The sequence below is a fragment of the Pleuronectes platessa genome, chromosome 13 (assembly GCF_947347685.1).
Source record: "Pleuronectes platessa chromosome 13, fPlePla1.1, whole genome shotgun sequence".
NCBI classification, from domain to species: domain Eukaryota; kingdom Metazoa; phylum Chordata; class Actinopteri; order Pleuronectiformes; family Pleuronectidae; genus Pleuronectes; species Pleuronectes platessa.
The window spans coordinates 21,894,876-21,908,536 of record NC_070638.1 but is presented as its reverse complement, the minus strand read 5'-3'; the positions used below and the strand labels follow the sequence as shown (position 1 = coordinate 21,908,536).

Sequence of the window (13,661 nt, the reverse complement as noted above, 5' to 3'; positions counted from 1 at the left end):
GATTTCTGCTCTTTTTCCTATTGAGAAGTTGACTCATGAACTTAACCACAAATCAGTCAAGTTTTGGAGGATCTGGGAACCGGTGCATTCCTTCTTACAGAAACCATAACTCATAATCTTTTTCTGGAAGGGGAGGCTTGACTGCCTTTTTTTTTTATACACGCTATTCACTTGCCTGTCTCCTGTCATCCTGCTGATTGTGTATGTGTGTGTGTGTGTGTGTGTGTGTGTGTATATATATATATATATATCCTCCGCCAGATCAAAAACAGCACTTTGGCTTCTCTCGCTCTTACTCACTCCAGCAACCGAAATGCTCCACCCCGGGACCCTGTCTCGGAGGGTCTCCCGCCCACAGGTTCCCCAGTAGTAAACCTTACCTGCCTCCATAACCCAAGCCCTAACCCTAACCCAATCAGCTATATTCCCCAAATTTGATGTGTGGGCCGGAACGCAGGGCCTTAGCCCTACTTACCCAAAATCCCAACATCATCATAAAACCAGCGGACAAAGGCTCCAAAATAGTTATCCTGGATAGGCAGCAGTATTTACTGGAGGCAAATAGACAACTTTCAAACACTACACATTATAAAACCATTCATTCAGACTTACAAACACAAACTCAACCACTTCTCCGGAATATCATACAAAGTCTCTATGACAATAAAACCATAACTCATAAACAAAAAATCTACCTATTTGGCCCTGACCAACTCCACCCCGACAATTCTACCTACTACCAAAAATCCATAAAGATCCACAATCATGGACGATACCCTATGAAGTTCCCCCCGGCAGACCTATAGTTTCAGATTGTAACAGCACTTCATATCACATCTCAGAATACATTGAACACTTCTTGGGACCCCTTTCCAATAAACATCCCAGTTATATCAAGGACACCTACCACTTCATAGACAGTATCCGACCCATGGTTGTTCCAAAGCAGTCATATTTATTTACAATAGACATAGACAGTTTGTACACTAATATCAATACAGAAACAGGTATCAAGTCTATCATATCCACCTTCAATAACAACCCCGACAACAATAGACCGGACAAAGAAATCATTCAACTTCTGACCATCTGTCTCAACAATAACGATTTTTCATTCAATAACAAGCAATTTCTCCAGATCCATGGAACAGCCATGGGCCAGCGATTCGCCCCCTCATACGCCAACATTTACATGAGCGAGTGGGAGCGAGAGTCACTAGCCGAGTGCACTCATAAACCACTCACCTACCTCCGTTTTTTAGATGATATCTTTGGCATCTGGCATCATGATCTAGCATTATTTTCTGACTTCATTTATATATTGAACAATCACCACCCGTCGATTAAAGTTAAATACATCATAGATCCACTGCAAATAAACTTTCTAGATACAACAGTCTTTTTGACCAATCAAATAATTTTCCATACACACAATTACTAACGAAGGTATATTTTAAAACAACAGATACACACGCTCTTCTCCACAAAAAAAGTTATCATCCAAAACACACATTCAAAGGCATAATTAAATCTCAAATTATTCGGTTCTTTAGAATATCATCCCAAGCAATAGACCTCCATACATCCATCTCCACTTTATTTTCCAGTCTGAGACAAAGGGGCTACTCTAAACGCTTCCTCCGCAAAATAAAAAACAGCACTTTGGCATCTCTTGCTCCAACTCGCTCCACTCCCCACAATGCTCCGCCCCAAATCCTGGCCTCGGAGGGCATCCCTAACCCTACACAGCCTTTCCTCTGAAGAAGCTACAACTACTGCGAAACGTCAGGGATTTTAACCACTCAACGGTACGTCATCTTAGACTCTTATCTTTTATCTCTTGTTTTAAAGCAGCTTTGCTTTTTAACTATTGAGATTATTGGTTTTTAATTATTTAAAGATAGAATTTTAATCGTCCTGGGGGGCTTCTGCCCGAGGCCTTTTATTCCCCTAAATACACAGTTTTACATCACAAAAAGGACCTCCTTTTTGCTTCGGGGGTAGATATTACTTATTTTACCAACAACTTTTTGAGATCTCCTCCCAACTGTGACAGGGAACTACATCTGGACCCATGTTTTTCTGTGCATTTTTTCTGTGGGATAACACTTTGAAAGAGACCTCTGGAGACCTCCCGGACAATTTTATCTCACACTGGGACGAGCACACCGGAGCTCCTCCTTTGTATCAGTGTCCCCGCCAGGCACCAGGGCACCAGAAACCGAATACCATCTGGCTGGAGCACAGCTGTTAAACTACACCTACAACAGCACCCCAGCTCGGAGAAGGAAGGCCCAGGAGCAGGTTAAACAGCCCACTGCTGGACCTCTAGGAGACCTCTACCGATGCTGCCAGGGTAAGAACCCCCACCAGTGACTATTAAAAATGTTTTTTAACAGAGTTAAGGCCGTAGCGTAGAGTGGGCAAGGGCTCAGACCACAGCTCACACACACAACTCCATTACCACTGATGTCAATTAACACACATTCAACACCACACTACCCCCAGGACCACAGACACAACACCCATCCACATACTCAATCATGCACCTGACCCTGAAACTCGAGCCGCAGCCAAACAATTATTCAGATTAATACAGGCCATACACCATAAACACACAACCGATCACTCACTTGCAACCAACACTTTTCCACCCGGAATGATGCGGCAGGTCAACAGATTATCCGAATTCATTAAACCAGCCACACCCTCTGACACCACACGACACAAGATACAAAACAATACAACACACTGGATGAAGACAAACATGACAATATTGCAGGAAAACTACACCAACACCATACACACTCTCAGCCACACAACACACAACACTACAGCGCTCCAGATAGCTATTGGTTGGGCTAGGAGGAGATACGGGCAACGCTTTAGGCCAGACACAATTACAGCTACTGAACATGCACTAAACAAACACACACAACACCGCATTATGTTTAACAAGCAAAAACCTTTCTCCATACACAAGAGCAGGTTGGGGAGTTCCCTCTCCACCATCCCGGAACTATCCGACGAGGATGAATTTCCAGCACTGCCAGCCCACAGTAAGTCTTCACCGACACCCCAGTCACACAGGACTCAACAATATCGCACACCTCTTCTCCCCACCCCTACCCAACCCCGGACAGTACCTGCCATGGACACCCAAAAACCACAACCTTCCCGACATATACAATATGGCCCATATTCGACCTCCAGACACAAGACTTTCCCCCACCCCCATATCAGGACCCCACCACACCAACACACACGACTTGATCTATCTACATCAAGATCACAGAATAACACCCCCCCGAACGTACTACCCCAGCCGCTCATACTCAAGAAGAGCCCTCTACAGACACAGAGGGCTCACCCACAACTGACTTCCCCCAGTCTCACCAGGGAGCTTAAACTAACCCCTGCAGACTCAAACATCCCCACCCCCTCCCTATCAAAGGTAAAAACAGTCTCCTGGGGACCCAAACAGGTCCCTCAGGAGACGGGTGTAATGACATCCGATCCCCACCTTTCCCCCGTCAGACAAAAACTCACCAGACCCAACACTTCAGTGACACTACCATCCCCAGACTTACCGACTACTAATATACAATCGAGGCCTAACAGACAGACACAACAGATAGAGGCCCAAATCCACCAGCTACCGGACCCGCTCAACAATATTACAGAATCTGATGCGTTTTCCTTGGTTCCTGACATCATTTCATCTCCCCCTTCCTCTCCCCTAGGTGTTGCAGGTGCCCGGACTGGCACGATGGGACAAGAAGGAGCCCCGACCGCATTAGCAGGAGGGTCATCAAACATGATGAGCGGCGTAATAAAGGCTAATATAGCCCACAAGACCGTATCTGAGACCTCCTCTCAACAACTGCGCCCGGGGACTCCGCCTCCCGGTTGTGCCACTCCGGACTCCGGCACACCTTCACCCCCCGACGACAGCTCCCCAGGACCCTGTGCCACCTCCTCTCCTTTCAGTCCTCTGCAGTCCGACTCCAACGCAGCAGGTAAATTTAAGACCACCTATCACATCTCCAGACCCCACCGAAAAATCCAGGACTGGTTCATCAAAGGCCGCAAACCAGTCCTGGTACTGGGGGATTCCAACATAAATCGAATCCCCCCTCACAACCATCCCACAATACAACTTGACAGTTACCCGGGGGCCAATATGTACCATTTCCTAAAACTTTGTGAGAAATCCATCCCCACTTCAGAGGTCAAAATTGTCATCTTCTCAATTGGTATCAATAACAAAGATCAGGACCCCAGGCAGACCTCTTGTAAACAGCTCAAAGCATTATACAAACAGGCCCAACTTGCCTTCCCCAATGCTGACATTTACTTCCCTATTATTAATTTTTCTGCCAACCTCACTAGTAAACAGCAACACAACCTTAAATATATTAACAATACCATAGCAACTTACTTTCCATTTTTAGCCGAAATACCTCACGACACTTTTTTTACAGAGCAAGATAATATACACTGGAAACCGGCCACTGCCACACGCATCTTTGAATACTGGTTGCAACAATTAAATTTACAATCACATCAAAACCCAAACCGGGCTTAAATACAGTCCCATCCAACTTAGATCTCAACATAACCCCCCTTACTGACCCCGCACCTGATTTGGGGTGGAGCTCCACATCAAATATCCTCAATCTATCTACACTATTCACCCCAACCGCAGAACAAATCCAAATATTGGAAAGGGGTCTTTCATTCATTCCACGCCCTACACATTTTGACTGGGAGGAACTTCATAGGGACCTACACCAATACAATAGACGCCTCAAAATTATCAGCCACTTTTTCAATAAACCACAACACATACAGATACCCTTCACCAATAAATCCAGCTGGGAACCCACTATAGAACAGTCACACAAAAATACCATAACCCTGTTGCAAAAGAACAAACAGGCCCTGCGTCATTACCGGCCCCCTGGGGACGTGGCAGACAACCTCTCGGGGCCGGAGCGCAGGGCCTTAGAACAACTCATCAAAAATCCAAATATAATTATAAAACCAGCTGACAAAGGATCAAAAACAGTTATAATGGACAGACAGCAATATTTACTGGAGGCAAATAGATTATTATCCAACACTACACATTACAAACTCATCCAATCTGACCAACAACATCAAACTCAACCCCTCCTCAGAAATATTATCCAAAATCTATATGACCAAAAAATCATCACACACAAACAAAAACACTATCTATTTGGCCCCGATCACCCACGACCCAGACTTTTTTATCTACTTCCAAAAATACATAAAGAACCCCAAACCTGGACCATACCCTATGAAGTTCCCCCCGGTAGACCAATAGTTTCCGACTGCAACAGCACATCTTACCATATATCAGAATATATAGAATATTTCCTTGGACCCCTTTCCAACAAAAACCCGGCCTACATAAAAGATACATACCACTTCATAGACCTCATCCGACCCATGGTTGTTCCAAATCAGTCATTTTTATTTACAATAGATATAGACAGCTTATACACTAACATTAACACAAACACAGGCATTAAAGCTATAACATCCATCTTCAATAAATATCCCGACATCAATAGACCAGACAAACAGATAATCGAACTCCTCAACATTTGCCTCAACAATAATGATTTCACATTCAATAACAAACAATACCTTCAAATTCACGGAACAGCCATGGGTCAGAGATACGCGCCGTCATATGCTAACATCTATATGAGCGAGTGGGAGCGAGAGGCATTGGCCAAATGCACCCGACAACCACTTCTTTATCTCCGATTTCTAGACGACATATTTGGCACCACGACATCACTTTATTTTCTGATTTTATCAACACACTCAATAACCACCACCCATCTATAAAAGTAAAATACACCATAGACCCCTCTCATGTTAATTTCCTGGACACTACAGTTTTTTTTGACAATCCCATTAATTCGGCTCCTCGTAAACTTCTCACTAAAGTCTTTTTCAAAACCACTGACACACACGCACTACTACATAAAAAAAGTTACCATCCCAAACATACATTTAAAGGCTTAATAAAATCACAAATCATCCGTTTCTATAGATTATCTTCCACACCCTCAGATCTTCACAAATCAATTGCAATTCTATTCTCCGCACTCAGACACAGGGGCTATTCAAAACGGTTCCTCCGCCACATTAAAAACAATACTTTGGCCTCCCTCGCCCTCACTCGCTCCAACAACACAGATGCTCCACCCCAGTCTCCGGTCTCGGAGGGGCCCTCAACCACAGGACCCCCAATAATAAATTCCACCCATTCCCCTAACCCTAACCCTAACCTAAACTCATACCCTAACCCTAACCCTAACCTAGGCCCCAACCCTAAACCTAACCCAACCAAAAACCTTAACTCATACCCTAACCCTAACCTAGGCCCCAACCCTAACCCTAACCCAACCAATAAACTAAACCCATACCCTAACCCAACCCTAACCCTAACCCAACCAATAAACTAAACCCATACCCTAACCCTAACCCTAACCTAACCAATAATCTAAACTCATACCCTAAGGGTTAGGGTTAGGGTCAGGGGAGGGTTAGGGTTCGTTTTCCCCCCCCCCTTTTTGGTTTTTCTCCCCTCTATGGCTACCCATGCTGCCTGGGTCCACTCAGGCCCCCCAAGGCACCACTTTAACACACATGCCTCGGGGGGAATCGATCAAGGGTTCTTTGGACCAGGGGCGTCATCTCTGCCACTACGCTACTATTCATTTTACATTTTTGGTTTCATAAATCCCCATTTTCTATTCTATTCACTAATATATGATATTACAGTATTAAATAAAATCACTTTCATAGTTTAAATTAATCCCTAACCGCGTCCACCTAGTCTTTCATTTTACTTTTATTTATTTGTCCTTCCATAAATTATTCAGACAGAATGACGCCCATTATTACTCCAACCCAGGCAGCAACTTTATTTACCCTTTCTCTGTCCCGTGGTCCTTGCAGACGTGCTCTGCCTGGGGATCATACCCTGGTCCCCCGTTAGAGGGAGCGGAGCTCTTCCAACCTTGTCACCACTACTCAACAGATCAATAGGCCAGTGCAAACAAATCATAATCATGAACCCTGAATCCAAACCCAAACCCAACCCTAACCCAGCCCGTGCCATTGATCTGGACACACAATCCGTTTTAAAACTACTTAAAAATAAATGTAAGAACTACTGTACATACAAAAACCTAAAGAATAATCCCCCAACCAGTCTAAATACAGGGGTCTGGGCATTTTTTAGCTCTAATGGGGGAGTTTTTAGGGGGGTTGAACCCGGGTCCTCCACATGAGAGACCGGGAGCTATCCTGGTAGGCCACAGATGGTCTTAAACATTCAACCAGAATACAGAGTTTTCTCTCTAAAACCGTCCAGCCACCGCCCCCTAAGGGAACCAATCGACAGGGACAACAACTTTCCCTCCAAAATTCAAAAATACTGGAGGGAAACCCTACAAAATGGCCGACCCTCCTAGCCCTATCACATCAGATCCACCCACACATACATTTACTGATTGGTGGCTTGAGCCTTGGGGGAGGGGCACACTTCCCTTCCTCCAACACTTTATAACCACCCGAGCTGTAAGTCCTATTACACAATCCTCTGAAGAAGCAGAATCCCTGCGAAACGTCAGGATTTTAACACTACTTAACGGTACGTCAGCTTCGACTTTTTGATCTTTTTAAAAACTCTGGTTTTAAGCAACCCTGCTTTTAAACTATTTTAAATTTGTTTGTAATTATTAAAGTTAGTATTTTTGGATTGTCCTGGGGGGCTGCTACTATGGGCCTGGTTAAGTCTTAAAACATTTGACTCCCCTTTTTTTTAAAAAACTCTGGTTTTAAAGCAGCCTGGCTCTAAACCAGTGGGAGCCTTGTTTTTTCAAACTAAAGCTACAAATGTTTGTGGAAAACATCTGGTAGTTATCGGCCTAGGCCTTCCCCCGGGTTTTTTCAAACAGTAGACTCCCTCTCTAAAAACTCTGGTTTCAAAGCAGCCTGGCCTTGACCAGATGGAGTCTTGTTTGTTCTAAAAACTAACAGTCTTAAACACCTGAGGAAACACTACCTAGGCCGTCCTCCTGTTTTCCAACAGTAGACTCTGGCCTCAAACAAACAAAAAGGACGGTTTTTTCCTTTTTTGCACTTAAAATTACAAACCTCTTTTCTTGGGTTCCTCCTCCCGGCCGGGACGAGGACCCACATCAGAGACATATTTTTATATTTTCTTTTTAATCGTTTCTGGATTAAATTTAAAAACTAACTATCTGGAGACCTCCCTCTCGTTCTTCTCTGCACTGAGACGTTTTTTTCGGAGTTCCCTTCTGTTATTAGGTGACCCACCTGGCTGCGGGACACCAAAGGCACCTGAAACCACATCCTTCTGGACTACTGCCTTAAAAACGCCACCCCAGCTCCACCTAGGGGGGACCCAGGAACAAGCAGTCAGCAGAGAACTACGGGACCTAGGAGACCTCCACCTACACCACCAGGGAGACCCACGTGGCAACAGGACACCAAGGCACCCAAACCTCACCCTACTGGACCACAGCCCAAACAACAGCCCAGCTCCAGCTAGGCGAGGCCTAGGCACAAGCTATCAAGCTACCACGCCATCTACGGGTCCAGGGAGATCTCCACCTACTAAACATCAGGGTAAGAGCTCCCTCCAGTGATTTTCCAAAATGTCTTTTAACAGAGTGAAGCCCGTACCGTCGAGTGGTTTAGGACACAGACCACAGCTCACACATGCACACACAAACACATCCCCACAACCCCTGATGTCTGTAGGCACGCACTTAGCATCATTATGCAAGCATGGCAATCCACGCAGGATAACAGGCATGGACACAACACCCACATACACATTACATCAGGCACCAGACCCGGCAACCCGAACGGCGTCAAAACAAATATTCCAGCTAATACAGGCTGTACACCACAAACAGGTAACAGACTATGCAATTTCTAGCAACACTTTCCCACCCGGGATGATGCGCCAAGTAACCAGATTAACAGACTTCATTAAACCGGCTACACCATCAGACACCACACGTCATAAGGTTCGAAACAATACAGACAACTGGATGAGAACTAACATGGTGATACTACAGGAACATTACACAAATACAATACATACCCTCGGTCATACAGCACACAACCCCATAGCCTTTCAAATAGCTTCTGGATGGGCGAGGAAACGTTATGGCCAGAGACTCCGGCCAGATACCATAACAACAACAGAAGGTATTTTGAACAGGCATAGGCAACATAACAACAGCAATAACAATAATAAACCTTCTACCACAACAAAGACCAGGTTGGAGGGCTCCCTCTCCACCATCCCGGAACTATCGGATGAAGACGAATTCCCACCACTACCAGTCAGCAGTAAGTTACCCCCTACAATTCAACCTTATTTAATTCCACAGGCCCGGACACCACTTCTCCCCACCCCCACCCAGTGCCAGACAACACTGGATGGCATACAACCTCAACCCCAACGATTGAGACAGGACCGCCCATACCAGACCAGCAGACAGATGACACTTCCTGTACCCCAAACCAGGCCCCCCCTACAACCGACACTACCTGACCACCCCATACCCAAACCACGACGTAGACTACTGAATGGACTACCGACCCACCCTAACCCTAACCCTTACCCTAACCCTAACCCTAACCCTAACCCTTACCCTTACCCTAACCCTAACCCTAACCCTAACCCTAACCACTACAAGGGCCCTCGACAAACCCCGAGGGCACCTGTACCTGTACTACCGACTTCCAGACTAACCCCTCCAGACCCAAACACCTCCACCCCTCCCACAGTGAGGGGCAAGAAAGTAGTCTCCTGGGGACCCGAACCGGTCTCCCAGGAGACAGGAGCTATCTTAAAACTATACCCCAAACTCTCCCCTATCGTACCGGCAGTGACTAGACGGAACTCCCTTACAACACGACTACCTCTAAGCTCCAGTACCTCCGACACACCGACTACCATTACAAAACGGACACAACAAATAGAAGCCCAAATCCATCAATTACCGGACACACACAACAATACCCTAGAACTCCAATCCATATCATTAAACACTCAGAATAACTCAAATGTCTCCACAATTAACCATGACACTATTTCCTCTTCCCCTTCTACACCCACAGGTGTTGCTGGTCCCCGGAATGGCGCAATGGAACAGCGAGGAGCCCCGGTAACCACAACGGGAGGGTCATCAAACATGATGAGCGGGCAATTAAAGGCTAACAATGCCATTGAAACCGTATCTGAGACCTCCCTACCACCACTCCTCCTCGGAAGTCCACCTCCCACCGGTGCCATTCGGGGACCCAGCACACCTTCACTCCCCGACGATAGTCCCGCAGGACCCTCCTCCACCTCCTCCCCATTCAGCTTACCACTATACATTGCCACACCAGGTAATTATCACCCTACATCACACATTGCACGACACACCCGGAAACTCCAGGACTGGTCTTTCAAAGGCCGCAGACCAGTCCTGGTGTTGGGGGATTCAAACATCAACAGAATCCCCCCCCACAAAAACCCAGACTTACAACTTGACAGCTACCCGGGGGCCAACATGTACCACTTTTTAAAGATCTGTGAGAAAACTGTCCCCAACCCCAACACAAAAATAGTGGTCCTCTCCATTGGGATCAATAATAAAGACCAGGACCCCAGGCAGACTTCCTGCAAACAGCTAAAATCCCTTTACAAACAAGCTCAACTTGCCTTCCCTAATGCCGACATCTACTTTCCTATCATAAACTTCTCAGACAATCTCAGCATTAAACAACAATACAATTTGAAATATATTAACAACACAATAGCCACCTACTTCCCGTTTTTAGCAGAGATCCCTCATGACACCTTTTTAACAGAAAAGGACAACATCCATTGGAAGCCGGCTACTGCCCAACTCATTTTCGATTATTGGTGTAAACAGTTAAATTTATAGTACCACCCAAACCCAAACCGGGCACAAACGCCACTTCAAACCCTGTGCCCCATACTGACTCTGTAGTCGACTTGGGGTGGAGCTCTACGGCAAATATACTCAACTTATCCACATTATTTACTCCAACCTTAGATCAGATCCGGTTATTGGAAAGGGGTCTTTCATTCATCCCACGCCCGTTGCAGTTTGACTGGGAGGAATTTCATAGGGACTTACACCAATATAACAGAAGGTTAAAAATCATCAGTCATTTCTATGATAAACCGGACCACATCCAGACACCCTTCATTCACAAGTCTAATTGGGAACCCACCACGGCTCAATCACACATAGCCACAATAAACCTGGTGCAAAAGAACAAACAGGCCCTGCGTTACTACCGGCCCCCAGGGGACGTTGTAGACAACCTCTCGGGGCCGGAACGCAGGGCCTTAGAAGAACTTATCCAAAATCCTAATATCATCATTAAACCGGCGGACAAAGGTTCAAAAATAGTCATCATGGATAGACAGCAATATTTACTGGAGGCAAACAGACAACTCTCAAACACCACACATTATAAACCCATTCTGTCAGACCTACAAGGTCAAACTCAACCACTTCTTCGTAGCATTATACAATCTTTATATGACAATAAAACCATTAACCACAAGCAAAAAATCTATCTGTTTGGCCCCGACCAACCCCGCCCCCGACAGTTCTATCTTTTACCCAAAATCCACAAGGAACCCCCATCATGGACCATTCCCTATAAGGTTCCTCCCGGCAGACCAATAGTCTCAGATTGTAATAGTACATCATACCATATTTCAGAATACATCGAACACTTCCTAGGACCCCTTTCCAATAAACATCCAAGCTACATCAAGGACACTTATCATTTTATAGATACTATCCGGCCCATGGTTGTTCCAAATCAGTCTCATTTATTTACAATAGACATAGACAGTTTGTACACAAATATCAATACACAAATCGGTATCAAGGCTATCATATCCACTTTCAATAACAACCCCGACAACAATAGACCGGACAATGCAATTATTCAACTTCTTACCATCTGCCTCAACAATAACGACTTTTCATTCAATAACAAACAATTCCTGCAAATCCACGGAACAGCCATGGGCCAACGATACGCCCCGTCATACGCTAATATTTACCTGAGCGAGTGGGAGCGAGAGGCATTAGCCAAGTGCACCCATAAACCCCTCACCTACCTCAGATTTTTAGATGACATTTTTGGAATATGGCAACACGACATTTCTTTATTTTCTGATTTCATTGACACATTGAATAGCCACCACCCGTCCATTAAGGTTAAGTACATCATAGATCCATTACAAGTTAATTTTTTAGATACAACTGTTTTTTTTGACCGGTCAAATAATTTGTCATACTCAAAACTACTTACCAAGGTTTACTTTAAAACAACAGACACACACGCCCTTCTTCATAAAACTAGCTACCATCCGAAACATACATTTAAAGGCATTATTAAATCACAAATCATCCGTTTTTATAGAATATCATCCCGTGTAATAGACCTGCATTCTTCCATTTCCATCCTGTTTTTTAGTCTCAGATCTAGGGGCTATTCTAAACGCTTCCTCCGCCAAATCAAGACCAGCACTTTGGCGTCTCTCGCTCCTACTCGTTCCATTCCCCGTATTGCTCCACCCCAGGTCCCGGTACCATTCATATCTACCTTCTCACACAAAATCAAAGGACTACATAACATCATCAAACAGAACTTCATCCATACTCAAACCCTACAGCCGGCTTTCAAAAATCACATCACCATATCAGCGTACAGGAAAAACAAAAACCTCCACAGTTTACTAATACGTTCTAAATATTCAGATAACAAACCACCAACACAAACCCAATACCACACATACTATAAGAACAGAAAATTTATCTCAAACCTTCACAGCAATACAGCATTTCCCACATTAGGCACATTTACACTCCACACCACCAACGTCATTTACATCATTACATGCACCACCTGCAATAAACATTATATCGGCGAAACAAAACATTCCATACTCACCCGACTAAAACAACACATATATAACATTGGGGAAGGCAAGTTGACCACCCCCCTCATTAACCACTTTCAGCTCCACTCCGTCAATAACCTCATAATTTCCGGTCTGGAATCTGAAGACCATTGGACCATTGGGCAGAGAAAGAGGGCCGAAAAATTATGGATTTTTAAGTTAGGCACAATCACGCCAGCAGGCCTCAACGATAACTAATCATACTCATAGGACACCCACCCGACAATCCGTTCAAATTTCTCGCTCATGTAGTCTTCCTTCTCAGCTCCCCCGTTCGTTTTCCCCCCCCCCTTTTTGGTTTTTCTCCCCTCTATGGCTACCCATGCTGCCTGGGTCCACTCAGGCCCCCCAAGGCACCACTTTAACACACATGCCTCGGGGGGAATCGATCAAGGGTTCTTTGGACCAGGGGCGTCATCTCTGCCACTACGCTACTATTCATTTTACATTTTTGGTTTCATAAATCCCCATTTTCTATTCTATTCACTAATATATGATATTACAGTATTAAATAAAATCACTTTCATAGTTTAAATTAATCCCTAACCGCGTCCACCTAGTCTTTCAT

The 13,661-nt window shown here is 44.9% G+C and overlaps 1 protein-coding gene across 1 annotated transcript in view; it reads left to right on the top strand.

Annotated features, from left to right (window-relative positions):
* LOC128455246 (NACHT, LRR and PYD domains-containing protein 6-like) overlaps positions 1-9,558 on the top strand; it is a 42,172-nt gene extending 32,614 nt beyond the window's left edge. The window contains 4 exon segments of the mRNA XM_053438929.1: positions 2,204-2,356; positions 3,744-4,019; positions 8,383-8,626; positions 9,480-9,558. Coding sequence (XP_053294904.1) covers positions 2,204-2,356; positions 3,744-4,019; positions 8,383-8,626; positions 9,480-9,558 — 752 coding nt within the window.
* The last annotated feature ends 4,103 nt before the right edge of the window (positions 9,559-13,661 follow it).